At 42.3% G+C, this 21,034-nt stretch overlaps 1 protein-coding gene across 2 annotated transcripts; it reads left to right on the top strand.

Moving 5' to 3' along the window:
• The first annotated feature begins 181 nt into the window (after nt 1-181).
• LOC135518342 (DEP domain-containing protein 1B-like) lies at nt 182-18,926 on the top strand. 2 transcript variants are annotated; one of them, XM_064943450.1, is made up of 11 exons: nt 182-362; nt 8,430-8,695; nt 9,061-9,202; nt 9,534-9,661; nt 9,767-9,897; nt 10,032-10,079; nt 10,278-10,418; nt 13,258-13,424; nt 13,587-13,763; nt 14,261-14,446; nt 14,554-18,926. In XM_064943450.1, the coding sequence occupies exons 1-11, from the start codon at nt 315-317 to the stop codon at nt 14,716-14,718; spliced, it is 1,599 nt and encodes a 532-aa protein (XP_064799522.1). In that variant the 5' UTR covers nt 182-314; the 3' UTR covers nt 14,719-18,926. The 2 variants fall into 2 exon arrangements, with proteins under 2 accessions (XP_064799522.1, XP_064799521.1); XM_064943449.1 differs by having other exon boundaries at nt 9,534-9,897.
• The last annotated feature ends 2,108 nt before the right edge of the window (nt 18,927-21,034 follow it).

Raw genomic sequence — 21,034 nt, 5'->3', positions numbered from 1 at the left:
CACAATGTTCTCTTATCTCGGGCAAGTTGACTCGTCTGTTTCCCTAAATTGTTACTTTTTTCAAACAAATGCAATGCATAGCTACAGTATGTCCATATTTGGACATATCATGTGACCGGGTTCGCTTGTCTCTGCTCCAATCGCATTGCTCAGATGTGACGCTCGAGATTCAAAGTTTGTCAGCGAGGCGTAGCTAGGCTAGCTTCTCAATGGCATGTTATGTTTTCAGCAGTAACGACAGTCTGCGTTAATATTTGGTAGAATCTTTCGTTTATGAAAGTTGTGTAACTTTTGCGTGTGTTATTTGGACCAGAATGGAAGGTAAAATGATCGGACCGGGTCCATACAGGGCAACAAAGTTGGTGAGTTGATTATGTCCAATGCTAGTAATGTTTGCTAGCCAGTTTTGTGGTCATTTGCATAGGCAATGTTAATTTGCCAAATGGCTTGTTGGTTATGTTGTAAGACTTCTTGTCGTTTAATCGGATAAAACAGTTTTTTGGCTAACGCTAACTATTTATTGATATTGCTCTTGGCTGGCTAGCGTTGAAGAAGGAACGTTCCGAGGCTGTCCAGTGCTCTCTGGCAAGGTTTCTCACCGTGGTAAAGTTGGTATCTTTGCCAGTCAGAACTTCAGGTTAGGCTCTTTGAAAGAAACCATGTGTACAACTTTACACAGGTCTTACTTTCCCAATTTCCCCGATCGGAGTCTCATAATCACACATCAAAAGTTTAGGCAGTCTGTGGCACCGTCAACGAAGTGCATGATCACAACATTCACATTTCAATAGCTTTAACCACATGATTTAGCAACCTCATTTCAACTTTGGGTGCGTTAGTTAATTCACGCTGGAGTGCGCTCTAGGCATTCATAAATTCAGAGCGTTGTCCGTTCTTAAATTGAGAGCGTTTGTCTCTCGGGATTTTAGAGTGCAATGTACGGTCTTGCTGAGGAGTAGGGTTGATCTGAGCGTTCTGACCTCAACAGCAGTCAACCACCCAAGCGAACTGGCTCAAGTTAGCGAGCTTGATAGCTACTTCCAGACATAAATGAGAGAACACCTCACTCTGACCATTTTACTTGCCCTAGCAGAGCTGGTTATCCAGAGCGTTGGTGACTAGCTGTGCTGCTGGCAACAATTTAATATTTTTTTGCAGAAGTTTACAGACACTGGCCATATTCAATGGGTGTTCCGCGTTCGTAAATTCAGCACTAGTTCTGCGCTCTGGCACACTCAGATGAGTGCTCTGAAACCTGAGTACATAGCCAGAGTGAATTTATGAACGCACCCTTTGATTCATACCTTCTATAGAGGCATGTGCTTCTACATCTGCATTGCTTGCTGTTTGGGGTTTTAGGCTGGGTTTCTGTACAGCACTTTGTGACATCGGTTGATGTAAAAAGGTCTTTATAAATACATTTGATTGATCCTTTAGTTCTCTCAATTTTCTCTGTTTAAATGTGTATTTATTAAAATTCCCTTAAAATTCAATAGCTCCTTGACCATGTGACATAGACACCTCTACTCAACCTTGTAATGTTCACATGTAGGGAAATACATTGTTCACCCTTTGATTTTCCGCAAAAAGCGCTTTCAGGATTTTATATAAATATTTGAAACTTTAAAATGTTTCTCTTCAATTTGACTTAGCAACCTCATTTCAACTTTGTAGTATTCCTTAGGCATGTTGCACACCCTTTAGTTCTCAAACGATTCCTATATTTAAAAATATATATAGAAAGTATTTATACCTCTTGACTTATTCCACATTTTGTGACATCGGGAATTAAAAATTGATTAAATTGATTTTTGTCTCTCTCACCCATCTACACACTATACCCCATAATGACAGTGAAAACATGTTTTTAGCCATTTTTGAAAATATATTAAATTAAATACAGAAGTTATCATACTCCTGAGTCAATACATGTAATAATCACCTTTTGGCATCGACTACAGCTGTGATTCTCTCTGGGTAGCTTTCTAAGAGCTTAACACACCTGGATTGTACAATATTGGCACATTATTCTTTAAAAAAAATATTCAAGTTGGTTGATCATTGTTAGACAGCCATTTTCAAGTCTTGCCATAGATGTTCAAGTCGATTTAAGTATAAAATGTAACTAGGTCATAAAGGAACATTCAATGTTGCATTGGTAACCAACTCCACTGTATATTTGGCCTTTGGTTATTGTCCTGCTGAAAGGTGAATTTGTCTCAGTTTCTGGTGGAAAGCAGACTGAACTAGGTTTTCCTCTAGGATTTTTCCTGTGTTTAGCTCTATTCCATTTATTTAAAAATAATAATTGAAAATAGTTATTGCCGATGACAAGCATACCCATAACGTGATGCAGCCACTACCATGTTTGACACTATGAAGTGGTACTCTGTCGAATTTGCCCCGAAAACAACGCTTTGTGTTCAGGACATAAAGTTAATTTCTTTGCCACAATTTTTAAAACTTTAGTGCCTTATTGCAATCAGAATGCACATTGTGGAATATTTTTATCCTGTACAGGTTTCCTTTCCCCCCTCTGTCATTTAGGTTAGTATTGTGGAGTAACTACAATGTTTTTGATCCATCCTCAGTTTTCTCCTATCACAACCATTAAACTGTAACTGTTTTAAAGTCACAATTGGCCTCATGGTGAAATTCCTGAGTAGTTTCCTTCCTCTCCGGCAACTGAGTTAGGAAGGACACCTGTATCTTTGTAGTGACTGGTTGTATTGATACACCATCCAAAGTGTGACCCCAGACTGACTTCCTCAGCTTGACGTAACAGGTTGCCTCAGACAGCAGAACCCAGACTGGCTTCCTCAGCTTGATGTAACAGGTGGCAGGTGTAATAGCTCTGCAGGATTGTGGGAACTATGTTTTGGCGCCTCCTTCTCCATAGCAGGAAAGTGTCAAATGTACTTTGTTTTCAGTGAAGTTGAATCCTTCTGTCTGTAATAACCCCTAAGTAATTGAAAATGCAGAACCTCTCTACCTGTTCTCAATTGAGGGTCAGCTGAGGTAATGAAATCAGTCTTCACACAGTACACCAGATAGGCATGCACTCTCACATTCTCCTATCCTATCTTGTGTACGGTATGGCCTTAGGCATGCTTCCTCAAATTCTCCTATCCTAAGATCACACAGTACACCAGATTGGACAGACTGACCCTAGACCCCCGGCACATAGGCTATTGTAGGATATATACTTGAGACTGAAACGGGTGGGGGTTGGGAGACCCTGGCCCTGTCCAAAATGACTCCCAGACAGGGCCAATCAAGCAGGATAAACATCAAAGCACAGCTCCCACACCACTCAGGGGAAATCAACAGACCACTAACTTACTACCCTGAGACAAGGCCGACTATAGCCCGGGAAGATCTCCCCTACTGCACTAACCCTAGGGTAAGCAAAACCGGACAGGAAGATCACGTCTGTGACTCAACCCACCCAAGGGATTCGAGTGTAGCGAGCAAAGCCTGGCATGATGTGATGCATCCTTATAGGGAAAACATAGGACAGCATGAACAAACCAGTGACACAGACTCCGTAACGGGTGCAGAGAATCCCAAGAGAGAGTGGGGAGCTGGCCAGGCAGAGACGGCAAGGGTGGTTCCTCTCGCCTGTGACTTCACGTTCACTTTCGCTCCCCTGAGCCAGACTACGCTCAATCATAGGACCTCCTGAACAGAGGAGTCTTCAGTAAAGACTTAAAGGTTGAGACAGAGTCTGCGTCTCTCACATGGATCGACAGAGCATCCCATAAAATAGGAGCTCAATAGGAGAAAGCCCTGCCTCCGACTGTTTCCTTACAAATTCTAGGGACAATAAGGAGGCCTTCGTCTTATGACTGTAGAACATATGTACTGTAGATATGTACGGTGGGACCAAATCAGAGATAAGTAAAAGCAAGTCCATGCAATGCTTTGTATGTTAACAGTAAAACATTGAGCCTTAACAGGAAGCCAGCAGACTAGCACTGGAGTAAAATGATCACGTTTTGGTTGTAGTCAAAACATCTAACAAGGGACAACAAGGGTTATTATTGGAGTGTAACATAGGTGTTGTCTGAAGAGATGTTTTGTCAGTCTGGTTTTAAATATGCAAATGGATGATGGATGTTTCAGAGGACTGCAGCTGAGCTGAAGTCACTGAAGACAAGGTCCCCAGTGGCCAGGAGTCTGGTGTTGGGGGTGAAAAGGAAGGTATTTAGGTGTGCAGCATGTCAGAGAGGTAAGAAAGAGCCAGGACATGGAGAGGTTTGTAGGTGAGCAGGGGAGTTGGTGGAGAGTGGATGTTTTGGTGTGGATTAGGGAATTTTCGGGTCCCAGTGGTTTGAAATTAAGGTTCCAAGGAGAGAGTGAACAAATGTCTTGTAAGCATTCAGATAATATGCACAATGGTAAGAAGTTGCATACAGCCTGCCTGCAAACTTATCCAACGCGTCAGTCTGCAGCCTTACTTTATACCATAACGGCAGGTAAGGACCCAGAGGAGGGAGGATTTTCACTCCCCATGCCAGCCCATCAGAATGCCTGCAAACGGATTGAGACATAATGGTGATGCCAAAATGGTGTACCCTTCTGGGTGAGCACTGAAGCAACAGAATTGTGAACATATTGAAGAGGGCTGACAGAGAGGCTGTAGTGATGAGCATTACATTAGTCCAAATAAGAGGTGACAATCTGATAAACTGTTCAACACAATACTATTCAGAATGCCCAAAACCTGGTGGTCCAACTTTGCAGAGTAGAAAGTCTTACTTTTGTGTGAAACTCATGGCAGCCATACAATGTGTGTCCCTACCCTGTGAATAATACAAACATTCCTAAATTGATTTGAAGTGCCTCGGTCATGTGTTCAAGGAGCTATTGAAATTCAAAGGCCAAAATGTAACTAATAAATTAAGGTAAAAGAAATTCAACAATTGTCCCTTTGAACATTCCAAAGTTGGTTTGAGGTGTCTCTACATCACATATTAAAGGAACTGATGAATTGTAAGGGATAAAAATGCATATGTTTAATCTATGAATCGTTTTGAGAACTAAAGGGTGTGCAACATGCCTCTCTCTATATAAGGAATAATACAAAGTGGAAATAAGATTGGTAAGTCACGTGGTTGAAGAGGTATTGAAATTGTAATATTGTGATCATGCACTTTGTTGACGGTCCCCAACCAGTTGCATTGTCCTTTGCCATGTGATTATGAAACTGATCAAAATCTGAAAAATAAGACCTGTGCAATGTTGTATACCTTTTAAATATGTTTTTATAAAGAGCCTAACCTGAGCTATGCAGCTCAAAACGTTTGTGAGCTATTGAAGTTTTAAAGGTCCGAATGTCTGGCGAATCTCCAACCAACGTTACCACGGTTAGATACCCCCTGGCCAACAGCCATTAACTGCACTGTCATATTTGTATTGACATGTCTAACCACAGAATTAAATGGAACAACAAAATTGTGTCTCTAACCCTAATTTACAGAAGGTCAATGAACAGTTTTGTGGAGATTACTTTAATTGCTGCCAGTCTAATAACCCAGGGGACAGGAAATAAACACTATAAACAATGTTTTAGCTTCTAACTAGTAGTAGGAATGAACATGGTCACGGATTGATTTAAATTGTAGCCTAATGCCCATATTATAAAAGCCTGATAGATGAAGTACCTAAAATATGCATTTCCTTGACTTGTTTGTCTAATTTCATCTACCATTTGTATAGCTTTTTTTTTTTTTTTTTTGGTCTTGAAGATGTGCCATCATGAGTCTAAAGCCTTGTACATTATCGGCCATTTTCCCGGACAATGATTAAACCTAGTCCTAGTGCCCAATGGAGAATCTCATTGAAATGTTGTTGTTTTTTAGTCCCGAACGAGGCTTAATCTGTGTCCGGGAAACTAGCCATAGACGGGAGAGTCCTCCATCTAGGCATAGTTAGCTACAGTATATTACCGTGATCTAGTGATGGACAACTTTGATGGAATGGGGCCCACAAAAAAATGTAACTCATCATGAGGGGCCGCAGGGGGTCTGAATACCCACATCCCCCAAAAATTACATTTTAAAGTTAATTTCTTGCGGTTCTACACATTTTGCAATGGGGCGTAGAGAAAAGGTTGCAATTTTATAACTAATTTCCTGAAATTTTGCCATTGGATGGAAGCAAATGTTTGATCACCAGTTATCATATCAAAAACTGCAATGAGCCAAACCCCGGTACTTAATTCTACCATGCTTTCTACAAGTTTAGATAGTGTAGCGGCCAGCTCACTTACAAATCTACTTTTTTTTTAGTAGACATGGGGTAATTGAGTGACTGCTGATGCACAACTAAATTTCGAAAATGAACCTTGTGTATTCTATTACTCTGTCAACAGTAAGTTGAGACCCCGACTGAGTTCCTAAAAATTAATTAATTTATTTTTTATTATATATGTTTTTATAGGTCTGCGGGCCTACAAAAGGGGGCCACTGCGCCAGTTGCTCATCCCTGATCTAGCTACAGTACCAGTCAAAAGTTTAGACACACCAACTCATTTAAGGGTTTTTCTTTATTTTTACTATTTTCTACATTGTAGAATAATAGTGAAGACATAAAAACTATGAAATAACACATATGGAATCCTGTAGTAACCAAAAAAGTGTTAAACAAATTCTTCAAAATAGCTACCCTTTACCTCATGAAGCTGGTTGAGAGAATACCAAGTGTGCAAGGCAGTCACCTGGAATGCATTTCAGTTAACAACCCTCCAGACGAGCTTCAATGCCATACAACTCTCCTTCCGTGTCCTCCAATTGCTCTTAAATAAAGTAAAACTAAATGCATGCTCTTCAACCGATCGCTACCTGCCCGCCCGTCCAACATCACTACTCTGGACTGTTCTGACTTAGAATATGTGGACAATTACAAATACCTAGGTGTCTGGTTAGACTGTAAAACCTCCTTCCAGACTCACATCAAACATCTCCAATCCAAAGTTAAATCTACAATTGGCTTCCTATTTCGCAACAAAGCATCCTTCACTCACGCTGCCAAACATACCCTTGTAAAACTGACCATCCTACCGATCCTCGACTTCAGCGATGTCATTTACAAAATAGCCTCCAATACCCTACTCAATAAATTGGATGCAGTCTATCACAGTGCCATCCGTTTTGTCACCAAAGCCCCATATACTACCCACCACTGCGACCTGTACACTCTCGTTGGCTGGCCCTCGCTTCATACTCGTCGCCAAACCCACTGGCTCCAGGTCATCTACAAGACCCTGCTAGGTAAAGTCCCCCCTTATCTCAGCTCACTGGTCACCATAGCAGCACCCACCTGTAGCACACGCTCCAGCAGGTATATCTCTCTGGTCACCCCCAAAACCAATTCTTCCTTTGGCCGCCTCGCCTTCCAGTTCTCTGCTGCCAATTACTGGAACGAACTACAAAAATCTCTGAAACTGGAAACACTTATCTCCCTCACTAGCTTTAAGCACCAGCTGTTAGAGCAGCTCACAGATTACTGCACCTATACATAGCCCATCTATAATTTAGCCCAAACAACTACCTCTCCCCCTACTGTTATTTATTTATTTTTCACCCCATTATTTCTATCTCTACCTTGCACATTCTTCCACTGCAAATCTACCATTCCAGTGTTTTACTTGCTATATTGTATTTACTTTGCCACCATGGCCTTTTTTTTGCCTTTACCTCCCTTTTCTCACCTCATTTGCTCACATTGTATATAGACTTATTTTTCTACTGTATTATTGACTGTATGTTTGTTTTACTCCATGTGTAACTCTGTGTTGTATGTGTCAATTGCTTTGCTTTATCTTGGCCAGGTAGCGATTGTAAATGAGAACTTGTTCTCAACTTGCCTACCTGGTTAAATAAAGGTGAAATTTAAAAATTAGTGTTATTTCATAGTTTTGATGTCTTCACTATTCTACAATGTAAAATAGTTCAAATAAAGAAAAATCCTTGAATGAGTAGGTGTGTCCAAACTTTTGACTGGTACTGTTTGTGTATATATAGAGATCTAGCACCCCAGCTGTTGCTTCATGTATTAAACTGAGGAGTATGTGCTCCCTAAGCTTCAATGGGCATTATTTATTTTATTTATTTCTATTTTACCGTTATTTTACCAGGTAAGTTGACTGAGAACACATTCTCATTTACAGCAACGACCGGGGGAATAGTTACAAGGGAGGGGAATGAATGAGCCAATTGTAAGCCACTGATACCCCTGCATGTATTTACATATGCATTCAGTTTGTTATTTAGGCCTATATTTGACATGCCCCATGTGAAAGTAAAGATTGTGGTGTTACTGGCTAGGCTGTTTGTTAAAAAACAGGATGTAAATTGTCAGCATAGCACATTATTAACACTAAATATGTGTTAAATAAAACTCTTGAATGTATCTCTGACCTGCAGTGGAATGAAACTATCAAGCTCTTCCGTGGAGGCATGCCTCTGAAAAGACACTGGGCATACTTCCGTAGCTATGACAACAGCTTCACTGGATCTGAGGCCGTTGATTGGCTACATGAGCTGCTGAAGCGAAACCATAACTTTGGGCCAGAGGTGACCCGGTACCAGACCCTGCAACTGCTCAGGAAATTCATGAAGAACCACGTCGTTGAGGATGTCAAGGGCCGCTATGGTAAAGAAGACTTTGAGGACAGTGGTCAAGTCTACAGGTGATGATGTCCTGTTATTGGGATGTGTGTGTTTTCAATGTACTAAGGTGTCATGGCTGACTACTTTGCTGCATATTTACATTTGGGTAATATACCAGACGCTCTTATCAAAAGGGATTTTTACAGGAGCAATTAGGTGCTATGCTCAAGCCCACATCGAGGGGGGGGGGGGGAGGGGGGGGGAGGGCCAATGTGACATGAAATGACCCTGTCTGCTTTTATGTGGTCTAAGGAGATATTGAGCAGATAAAGACATCTGAACGCCTGTGGTCCTTAAATGTGCATGAATGTGTGGAAGGGCTGCCGGTCAGAGTTGTCTCTCCTCATTTGTTCATACCCCTGACTTCCCTTTCCTGTGACCCTAGGTTCCCTCCTACGTCCCCCCTGAAGCCCCTGCCCCAGCGGACCCCAGTGTCAGAGAACTGTGACCTGCCCCGCCTCATCCGCTGGGACGACTACGAGGAACTGCCGCAGCCAGAGAAGATCCCCATGAAGTCTCTGATCCTGGTGAGAGATACTGAGAGAGGCCAAGGGCTAGTACAGCTGTTTAACTTTACAGTTAGCTGTTGCTGTTTTCACTGACCTTTTTTAATTGGTATTTTATTTTAGAGATGGCACAACAATATGTAGTAATTAGTATTATACTCACTCACTTAGAAACTGTGAAACATGTTAAAATGTACTAATAATAATATATGCCATTTAGCAGACACTTGTATCCAACATGACTTAAGTTATGTGTGCATATCTTTTGTATTGGTGGTCCCATCAGGACAAAAATACTTTATTTTAGGGTTCCATTGGCGTCATAGTTTTCTATGTTTTGGATTTTCCTCAGAACTCAGAGACGTGGAACAAGAGACACAGCATAGCCATTGGAGAGGTGCACGAGTGCAAAATCATACGTAGGAGTGACATCACCCCCAAGCAAGTTGACCAAATCTGGAAGAAAATGACAATCGCACAGTACGTAGCTAGCTGTCCACCACACACCACCACACACCATGGACTTGCGCTTGTTGGTCACTGTGTGTGTGTGTGTCGTTGCTTTTCCTTTTACAACCGTTTTAGTTTGCAGAGAGTGCTGGGTCTGAAGACAATGGATGGAGTGTTGGATCCCAAACACGTGAATGCAAAGCATATAATTCACAACGTATTCAGTGTCAATAAAACAGGAATAGTTATTGTGAAGAACAAAGCGGGTATGTAACTTTTGCAGTCATTCTGTAACATTGCTCATGACTATTACTGTATAAGATTAACATTAATAACTAAAACTATATTTTAGAATTTAGCCTAACTTTATATGATATTTTCTCATGTTTTGCATTACTAGAGGACATGCCCTATTGGGTTCTATCAGCAATGAAGTGCCTAGCCAACTGTGAGTAAAGCTATACTGATAATAAACCTCTCCTCTTATCATTTAGACATCTGCTTTGGGTTCACCTTTGTTACTAATTAGCTGCAGTATGTAAGGTTTTGTGCTCTTACCAATACAGCAAGACACAACATCTGCTCATGTTTGCTTTGGGTCTTCTTGTTTTGTATATACAGTTAGGCTTAAATCTCTCTTCTTTAGGGCCCAATGGTAGGGAGACCAAGCAGCCCATGTACCCAGGCTTTGAGCGTGATGTGCTGCGGACGGTGGCTGAGTACTTCCAGAGACTCAAAGAGCCCCTGTTGACCTTCCAGCTCTATGAAGTCTTTGTCAACATTCTCAGTGAGTAATGTGTCAACTTACAACAATGATAGTAGAAAACACCACTACTCCCGAAGAGGAAGCATTGCATTATTTCTGTTATCAATTAAATATATAAAATTGGATCTATAGCCACTTTCTGAGGTAGAAGAGGAAGCGCTGTGGCTGTTATGTGGCTAAATGTGAACGGAACACTTCAGGGCCACACAGAACCCTTACTGTAGCCTTGCCTAAATGTGAACGGAACACTTCAGGGCCACACAGAACCCTTACTGTAGCCTTGCCTAAATGTGAACGGAACACTTCAGGGCCACACAGAACCCTTACTGTAGCCTTGCCTTAATGTGAACGGAACACTTCAGGGCCACACAGAACCCTTACTGTAGCCTTGCCTAAATGTGAACGGAACACTTCAGGGCCACACAGAACCCTTACTGTAGCCTTGCCTTAATGTGAACGGAACACTTCAGGGCCACACAGAACCCTTACTGTAGCCTTGCCTTAATGTGAACGGAACACTTCAGGGCCACACAGAACCCTTACTGTAGCCTTGCCTTAATGTGAACGGAACACTTCAGGGCCACACAGAACCCTTACTGTAGCCTTGCCTTAATGTGAACGGAACACTTCAGGGCCACACAGAACCCTTACTGTAGCCTTGCCTTAATGTGAACGGAACACTTCAGGGCCACACAGAACCCTTACTGTAGCCTTGCCTTAATGTGAACGGAACACTTCAGGGCCACACAGAACCCTTACTGTAGCCTTGCCTTAATGTGAACGGAACACTTCAGGGCCACACAGAACCCTTACTGTAGCCTTGCCTTAATGTGAACGGAACACTTCAGGGCCACACAGAACCCTTACTGTAGCCTTGCCTTAATGTGAACGGAACACTTCAGGGCCACACAGAACCCTTACTGTAGCCTTGCCTTAATGTGAACGGAACACTTCAGGGCCACACAGAACCCTTACTGTAGCCTTGCCTAAATGTGAACGGAACACTTCAGGGCCACACAGAACCCTTACTGTAGCCTTGCCTAAATGTGAACGGAACACTTCAGGGCCACACAGAACCCTTACTGTAGCCTTGCCTAAATGTGAACGGAACACTTCAGGGCCACACAGAACCCTTACTGTAGCCTTGCCTTAATGTGAACGGAACACTTCAGGGCCACACAGAACCCTTACTGTAGCCTTGCCTAAATGTGAACGGAACACTTCAGGGCCACACAGAACCCTTACTGTAGCCTTGCCTAAATGTGAACGGAACACTTCAGGGCCACACAGAACCCTTACTGTAGCCTTGCCTAAATGTGAACGGAACACTTCAGGGCCACACAGAACCCTTACTGTAGCCTTGCCTTAATGTGAACGGAACACTTCAGGGCCACACAGAACCCTTACTGTAGCCTTGCCTAAATGTGAACGGAACACTTCAGGGCCACACAGAACCCTTACTGTAGCCTTGCCTAAATGTGAACGGAACACTTCAGGGCCACACAGAACCCTTACTGTAGCCTTGCCTAAATGTGAACGGAACACTTCAGGGCCACACAGAACCCTTACTGTAGCCTTGCCTAAATGTGAACGGAACACTTCAGGGCCACACAGAACCCTTACTGTAGCCTTGCCTAAATGTGAACGGAACACTTCAGGGCCACACAGAACCCTTACTGTAGCCTTGCCTAAATGTGAATGGAACACTTCAGGGCCACACAGAACCCTTACTGTAGCCTTGCCTAAATGTGAACGGAACACTTCAGGGCCACACAGAACCCTTACTGTAGCCTTGCCTAAATGTGAACGGAACACTTCAGGGCCACACAGAACCCTTACTGTAGCCTTGCCTAAATGTGAACGGAACACTTCAGGGCCACACAGAACCCTTACTGTAGCCTTGCCTAAATGTGAACGGAACACTTCAGGGCCACACAGAACCCTTACTGTAGCCTTGCCTAAATGTGAACGGAACACTTCAGGGCCACACAGAACCCTTACTGTAGCCTTGCCTAAATGTGAACGGAACACTTCAGGGCCACACAGAACCCTTACTGTAGCCTTGCCTAAATGTGAACGGAACACTTCAGGGCCACACAGAACCCTTACAGTAGCCTTGCCTAAATGTGAACGGAACACTTCAGGGCCACACAGAACCCTTACAGTAGCCTTGCCTAAATGTGAACGGAACACTTCAGGGCCACACAGAACCCTTACAGTAGCCTTGCCTAAATGTGAACGGAACACTTCAGGGCCACACAGAACCCTTACTGTAGCCTTGCCTAAATGTGAACGGAACACTTCAGGGCCACTCAGAACCCTTACTGTAGCCTTGCCTAAATGTGAACGGAACACTTCAGGGCCACACAGAACCCTTACTGTAGCCTTGCCTAAATGTGAACGGAACACTTCAGGGCCACACAGAACCCTTACTGTAGCCTTGCCTAAATGTGAACGGAACACTTCAGGGCCACACAGAACCCTTACTGTAGCCTTGCCTAAATGTGAACGGAACACTTCAGGGCCACACAGAACCCTTACTGTAGCCTTGCCTAAATGTGAACGGAACACTTCAGGGCCACACAGAACCCTTACTGTAGCCTTGCCTAAATGTGAACGGAACACTTCAGGGCCACACAGAACCCTTACTGTAGCCTTGCCTAAATGTGAACGGAACACTTCAGGGCCACTCAGAACCCTTACTGTAGCCTTGCCTTACCATATTTAAATTGGGCAAACAATCGTGGACCATTTGGTTTGTAATAAACAGTCCAACAAAATTGTATCAAAACCACATGAGAGACGAATAGATGCAATGCCAGGGGAGGTCCTGTGTACCTCAAGCAATCTCTTCCCCCAGGTCTGCTGCAGCAGAAAGAGGTGGCAGCAGAGGCCCTCCAGGTGTGCAGCCTCCTCCTGCCACCGGCCAACCGCCGCAGACTCCAGCTGCTCCTCCGCCTCATGGCCAGGGTCTGCCAGAACCCCGCCCTTCCACCGCTTAACGATGCCATAGCAACACGCACCCTGGTACAAACTACTTTCCATCGTAACTTATGGAGTCTGCAGTGGAGTCCATCGTCGTTATGGAGGGCTTGCAGTTATATGGATTTTCCCACTACGTTTCAAAGCTCTTCATAGTAAGTGACTGTATTTTTCTGTTTTCACTCCCCACTCTTTGTTCGTGGTCAGATGGTGCAGACATTCTCGCGCTGCATCCTGGGCTCTGCAGAGGAGGTGGACCTGGACGAGCTTCTGGCCACCAAGCTGGTCACCTTCATGATGGAGCACCACGACAGTGTCCTCAGGGTGCCCTCTAACCTGCACAGACATGTGGATGATCACCTCTCCCACCTCAGGAGGGTACAGGTCAGCCTGACTCGGTCATAGCGTAGTTTTTACAAACCCAGAGAAAGTACACTGACAGCCTGTCTTGGGTCGTGTTCATTAGGGCACGCAACGGAAAAAGAACATTTGCATTTCTCATGGGACAATTCCAGATAATTCCTCTCCATTTTAGGCCCGTTTTCTTCAATTTGGTGCCTAATGAACACGACCCTGGTCAACTGGTGTATGTTGATATGTGAAAGGGTGTGCTTTCGTTTCACCCTTGGTGTGGTGGTGATTGTTTGATTTCTCAAACTTTGTCACTATACTGGGTTCAAGTGCGACTGATAATTTAATAACAGCTATATAATGTCATGACTTACTATACGATGATCACTTTTATATATTTACGTTTACCTACCAGTTACATCAACTCAACCTCTGGATTTTCATTGAACATGCAGGATTCTTAACAGCCTCTCCCTCTATCAACCCCAGACCAATAAGTATTTTTCATCTCTCACTTTCTCTACCCCCAGATAAAGTATGCCGGTGCTGATACAGACGCCTCCCTGGTGTCTCCGTCGTACTGCAGGAAGATTAGCAGGGCAGAGTTTGAGGAGCAGAGAGTCTCCAGCTCCCAGGGGCCCATGCAGGAGCTGCTGGAGGGCCTCATCGCCGACACTGAGCTCTCAGCCAAGGACAAGAGGAAGAGACTCAAGCAGGTACACTCGAAGAAGAACTCTTTCCCTATATTAACTTTGCTAGTGCAGAATTGATCAAACTCCAGCCTACTGGCACTCTGTAAACTAATTGTCTTACCATTCTTCAGTTCCAGAAGTCCTATCCAGAGATCTACCGCAGGCGGTTCCCCACAGCGGAGAGCAAGGCTGCCGTCTTACCAGAGAAAGCACCACGGCTCAAACCCCAGCTCATGCTCCTAACCCTAAAGAAACCCTTCCAGCCTTTCCAAAGGAGTTGGAGCTTTAGGGCCTAACTCTCACCTCTGACTCTGCACGTCTGACCTCTACAGTGTGGCCAGCAGACAGGGAGGATTATGTGTGTTGGCGTGTTTGGAGCTTATTCCACAGCAGGTCAATGAGAATAGAATTCACAGGGGTAAAGTGGCAATAGATGGAATAGTGTTGCCAATTTGACTTACTATACTAGAAACTACTGTTAAACTAAGAAGAGAAGTATAGTAGAAACTACTGTTAAACTAAGAAGAGAAGTATAGTAGAAACTACTGTTAAACTAAGAAGAGGATGCTAGGAATCCATAAAGGGCAGCTTGTGTTTGCCAATTTAACAGTGACTGGAAATGATCATGCATAACAGGCCCATAGAATTGGTCACTACAGGTAGAATTAGAAATGTGTGTGCCATGTTTAAATTGGTTTTAAAAAAAGAAACAAAAATTACCCCCTTTTCCTCCCCAATTTCGATCTTGTCTCATCGCTGCAACTCCCCAATGGGCTCGGGAAGTGAAAGTCGAGTCATGCATCCTCCGAAACATGGTTCTTAGCACCCGTCCACTTAACCCGGAAGCCACCCGCACCAATGTGTTGTAGGAAACACCGTTCAACTGAGGACCAGGTCAGCCTGCAGGCGCGTGACAAGGAGTCGCTAGAGTGTGATGTGTCAAGTACAACCCCCCGGCCAAACCCTCCCCGAACCCGGACGACGCTGGGCCAAACCCTCCCCGAACCCGGACGACGCTGGGCCAAACCCTCCCCGAACCCGGACGACGCTGGGCCAAACCCTCCCCGAACCCGGACGACGCTGGGCCAAACCCTCCCCGAACCCGGACGACGCTGGGCCAATTGTGCGCCGCCTTATGGGACTTCCGAAAACAGCTGATTGTGATTACAGCCCCGGATTAAACCTGGGTCTGTATTGACGCCTCTAGCGCTGCGATGCAGTGTCTTAGACCGCTGCACCACTCGGAGGCCCATGTTTTTTTCCCACCAAGTGAACACTGATTTTTTTTTTTTTACCGTCATGCATTTCAATTGGCCATTTACAGTGAGCTCCAAAAGTATTGGGACAGTGACCATTTGTTGTTGTTGTTTTGGCTCTGTACTGCAGCACTTTGGATTTGAAATGATACAATGACTTTTGGGTTAAAGTGCAGACTGTCAGCTAAAAATGTGAGTGTATTTTCATGCCATTTTAGGGAACCAAAAGTATTGGAACAAATTCACGTGTATTAAAGTAGTCAAGTTTAGTATTTGGCACCATATTCAAAGCACGCAATGATTACGTCAAGCCTGTGACTGCACATTTGTTGAATGCATTTGCTGTTCGCTTTGGTTGTGTTTCTGATTATTTGTGCCCAATAGAAATTAATGGTAAATAATGTATTGTCATTTTGGAGTCACTTTTATTGTAAATATGTAGAACAGAATGTTTCTAAACACTTCTACATTAATGTGGATGTGACCATGATTATTGATAGTGAATAATGATGAAAGTTACAGATGCACAAATATCACACCCCCAGAAATGCTAACCTCTCCTATTATTGTAATGTTTTTTTTGTTTTGTTTTTTCCCCACCTTTATTTAACCAGGTAGGCTAGTTGAGAACACCTTTATTTAACCAGGTAGGCTAGTTGAGAACACCTTTATTTAACCAGGTAAGCTAGTTGAGAACACCTTTATTTAACCAGGTAGGCTAGTTGAGAACAAGTTCTCATTTGCAACTGCGACCTGGCCAAGATAAAGCATAGCAGTGTGAACAGACAACACAGAGTTACACATGGAGTAAACAATTAACAAGTCAATAACACAGTAGAAAAAAAGAGAGTCTATATACATTGTGTGCAAAAGGCATGAGGAGGTAGGCGAATAATTAAAATTTTGCAGATTAACACTGGAGTGATAGATGATCAGATGGTCATGTACAGGTAGAGATATTGGTGTGCAAAAGAGCAGAAAAGTAAATAAATATAAACAGTATGGAGATGAGGTAGAAAAATGGGTGGGCTATTTACCGATAGACTATGTACAGCTGCAGCGATCGGTTAGCTGCTCTGATAGCAGATGTTTGAAGTTGGTGAGGGAGAGAAGTCTCCAACTTCAGCGATATTTGCAATTTGTTCCAGTCACAGGCAGCAGAGAACTAGAACGAAAGGCGGCCAAATGAGGTGTTGGCTTTAGGGATGATCAGTGAGATACACCTGCTGGAGCGCGTGCTACGGGTGGGTGTTGCCATCGTGAACAGATAAGGTGGAGGTTAACATGTCTTTGGGAAATGATATTTGTGATTTTAAATTTCTAACTCCTCATTATTCATGATTCATTCAGGATTATCCATAATCATGGGGGGGGGGGATCCACATTTAATGTAGAAGTGTTTAGAAACATTGTATTCTTATTTACAATAACAGGGACTCAAATAACACAATACATTATTAAACAAGCGTTTTAATATGGCACAAAATAATCTGAATCACAACCAAAACAAACAACAAATTGCATAAAACAAGATTGTGGAGTCACAAGCGTGATGCAATCATTGCATGGTATGAATATGGGACCAAATAATAAACTTTAAACTACTTTAATACACAAGTGAATTTATCCCAATACTTTTGGTCCACTAAAATGTACATAAAGTGCTGTTATTTCTAAACGGTTCACCCGATATGGATAAATTCCCTCAAATCAAATGGAAGATCGACAGTCGTCTGCACTTGAACCTCATAGTCATTGTATCATTTCAAAGCCAAAGTTCTGGAGTAAAGAGCCAAAACAACATGTGTCACTGTCCCAATACTTCTGGAGGTCACTATGTCCCTGTTAATATTATTTGGTGAGTGTGGTCTTTCTCAGAACACATAGGTACTGAAGGGCTGGAAGAGCCCTTTTCTTCAATATAGCACTGGTCTATGGAATTGTCAGTCATCTCTGATTCTTCACTTAATTTCATTATAGAATTTCATAATGATCTTGTTTACTACTAGGTCTTCTGGAGACACCCCAGTAGACTTAGGGTGGATTGAGTCATCTCATGAGACATGTTTTTACATTTAATTGTCATGGTACTGTATTTCAGTAATGGAAAATGTTATTTCAAGTTTAATATATTTTTGATAACTCTAAACTACTTTACAGCTTTACCTGTACATCTGTTTTTCTGATCACACTGGAGAACTAGAAACCGTCGTTAAGAATGTTGCTGAAGAACTCACTGAAGTGCCAGTTGATAATATTGTATATTTGTTGGAATGTTGTTAGTCATTTTGTATATAGTTATAAGAAGTTATTTTTCACACGGTCACACAGTATGTCCTTTACTATAACAAGCATGTTGTTTTATTTCCTGTCACTTTGTCTTACTACTGTACCTACTTTCTCTAATGACATCTTTAGCTTTTAGCACTTTTTTTTCTTTGTATTTCTTTGAGCGATGTTTAATCATAAAACTAACTTTTAGCACTGGATAATTTTTATACAGATATCACTGCAAGTATTTTTGGCTGATAATGTTAGTGGATAGATGGAAGAATGTTGGGATCTTGACTGTTACGCCCTTACTGCAGGTAGTAAGTGGCTGCTCTTGCATTTTTGCTGGAATATGGAAACCTGATGAATACAAGAAATGTAAAAGAAGGTGTCTCGTCGACTCTTTCTTGTGTGTATGAAATCCACTCAACAAATAACTTTCGGTTGAGAACAGGACACATTTTCAGATGGCATCAAAGCACATTTTTATTGGATTGTGGCTAAAGGCTTTCCAACCCTGGTTTTCAATGAAGTAGGTAGGATTCATGAGTACCTTCCTGTACCATAAACAGTCAGCACTTTAACCTCACATTTATCATTTCAAAATGAAAAGTGCTGGAGTACAGAACCAAAACAACAAATGTGTCACTGTCCCAAAACCTTTGGAGCTCACTGTACTTTCGACATAGAATTAAGCATACATTTTATGGCTCTAGCAGGCAGGCAAAAGCCCTACTCACCTGCTTTGTGCTCCCTCTGATTTTTGGGGTGCATGATGCCCATGCTTGTAGCCATTTATTAATGATCTTGCTGCACTTTTCTCCTGGCAATTTGGCCCACCCTTCAGCTGGAAACTGCTCCAATTCTTCAATGTTTGAGTGGGTGCCTTCCATCAACTGTGATTTTCAGATCTGGCCATAGGTTTTCGATAGTATTCAGATTTGGTCTCATCGTCCAGAACAATCCAGGGTCCTTCTTGAACTGTGGTGGTAAGTGCTTTCCCTTGATTTTAGCACATTGTAAAAGTCCATTTAAATGAAGGGAAATAAACATTGCTAGCAAAATGATTAATCATCACTTTTGTAAATCATTTTTAAAAGGTTTGATGACCTTTGAGTGTTTGTGCCCTCCATTGTCTCATTGGTGTTACTACTTCTACTGGTTGCACAATGTTATCATAATGGTACAAATTATTTAAAGCCATTAAGCTAAAGTATTATTTGATTTAGAATGGAAAGATTTACCCAAAAACATTTAAATACATACAAATCTAAAAAAATGCAGTTCATTTTTTACAAAATGCCATGCCCAAATGCCACTGTAATTTGAGAAAAAACCCTATAGCGTTTCTTCTTGAACCATTCCTGGGTGCTGTTGTTCTGTTTGAAGACCCACAATTTTCAATGGAGACCCAGTTTTTGGACACTGGGTTGAACATTGCACTCCAAAACACCTTGCACACGTTCAAGGCCCCCAGTACCAAACACAGCAAAGCAACCGCACATCGTTATCGAACTTCCCCCATGTTTCGTTGCCATAATTGTATATTGCTGCAAGCATTTCGCTACACTCACATTAACATCTGCTAACCATGTGTATGTGACAAATATTTTTTTTTGATTTGATTTGGTGTGTTTTGTTAGTGCCATGTATTCTCCTTTCCACAAGAGGGTAGTGTTGATCTATGAGGATAAAGATTGTTAATGACAATGCGTCCTGGAAATGTACACATTGTCTTCAATAATTTAATGATGAACAACATTTCTATACCTTCAAATAGCTTGAAAATCCTACATTTCTTATCAAATACCAACCTTCTTGTCGGTGATATATAGCCTTTGTTGAGAATAAGTTTGGCTTTTAGATATAGGCATGAAATATGTAATATTTCTGTTAAATAATTTTAATATGTTCTAATACTCATTGTACAAATCCTGTTTTAAAATGGATTGAAGCTTTAGTGTACCCTGCAAACACAAAACCTACCACACAAGCCTTTTAAATTAGAATTATTCTAGTAGTATATTCTCATGGAGTAACACCTGAAAGGAAGGCAGATAAGTGCTGCATTATCCAAAGAGAAAAGAGAGGTCTAATTTGAACTGTGCTGTGACTCAATTCGAGTGGCGGCTAATGCACATGAATGACCAATCAAAGTCCTAGTTTTCCTCTGGCATGAGCTTCTGTTCATTTTGAGGTGTAGTGTTTTGTCAAACACAACACATCTGATCAGCTGCCTCTTATACTACCACTAACAGGTTCAGTATTTCTACAAGATCTAATCATAATTTATTTCCTTACAGGGTGCTCTGCATTCACTTTGGGGATGTTTTTGGACTTGGCTGTCCTACAGAACCTGCTGGTTTATTTAGCCATTCACTTTGGCTGAAGACCAGGCAACGATTCATCATCCCATGTTTATAGGGTCTGGCTGACACTCCAAACAAAAGCTGGTGAACCGTCCTCCCAGCCCACTCCAAATCAATGGTAGCTTACCAGAGGCACAATGTCTGTACACCACTATCCCACTCCACTTTCCACAGCCAAACAGTATGTGAAACTATTACAAACCTATAACAACAGCTTGAATCTGCTCTAAGTTTAATGCTCAGTATAATGTACATGTTTAATCTTCAACGTCAAGTGATAAATGGTCAGTCTTTCCATAGCTATGTGGTACACAGTTTTATGTGCCTCCAGCAGGAATGTGTGAGTGATGACATGCTGTTCCAAGCATATAATAACTATCTGCTCCTAGTAGGACAGGCCGCTCGCAAACTCCCAAACAATGAGGTCAAGGTCACCAAAGTAGTTTTTTCCTTTCAATAAGAGACGTTGTTTAATGTAATGATAAGGGCAGAATGTTCATGTGCCAGATTATATTTGATACATTTATAGATGCACCATGCTGAATATGCCTGTGGAAAAGATGTGCCCAATATCAATTTGTTCTCGTCCATACATGGACATTTCTTGATGCCCCAAATAGCTTTGTATGACTTCAGTTAAAACAAAAATAAAACTAAATAACTTTGGTTGTCAAACCAAAAAATGCAACTATGTATGGGGTGAAAGTGTGTTTTAA

The sequence above is a fragment of the Oncorhynchus masou genome, chromosome 28 (genome assembly GCF_036934945.1).
Source record: "Oncorhynchus masou masou isolate Uvic2021 chromosome 28, UVic_Omas_1.1, whole genome shotgun sequence".
Lineage (NCBI taxonomy): Eukaryota > Metazoa > Chordata > Actinopteri > Salmoniformes > Salmonidae > Oncorhynchus > Oncorhynchus masou.
This window is presented reverse-complemented; position numbering and strand designations above follow the sequence as displayed.

Coding starts and splice junctions, on each gene's coding strand:
- LOC135518342 (XM_064943449.1), top strand. CDS start 315: ATGGAAGGTAAAATGATCGGACCGGGTCCATACAGGGCAACAAAGTTG. Junction 8,696..9,060: donor GACAGTGGTCAAGTCTACAG/GTGATGATGTCC, acceptor CTGTGACCCTAG/GTTCCCTCCTACGTCCCCCC. Junction 13,764..14,260: donor CCCACCTCAGGAGGGTACAG/GTCAGCCTGACT, acceptor CTCTACCCCCAG/ATAAAGTATGCCGGTGCTGA.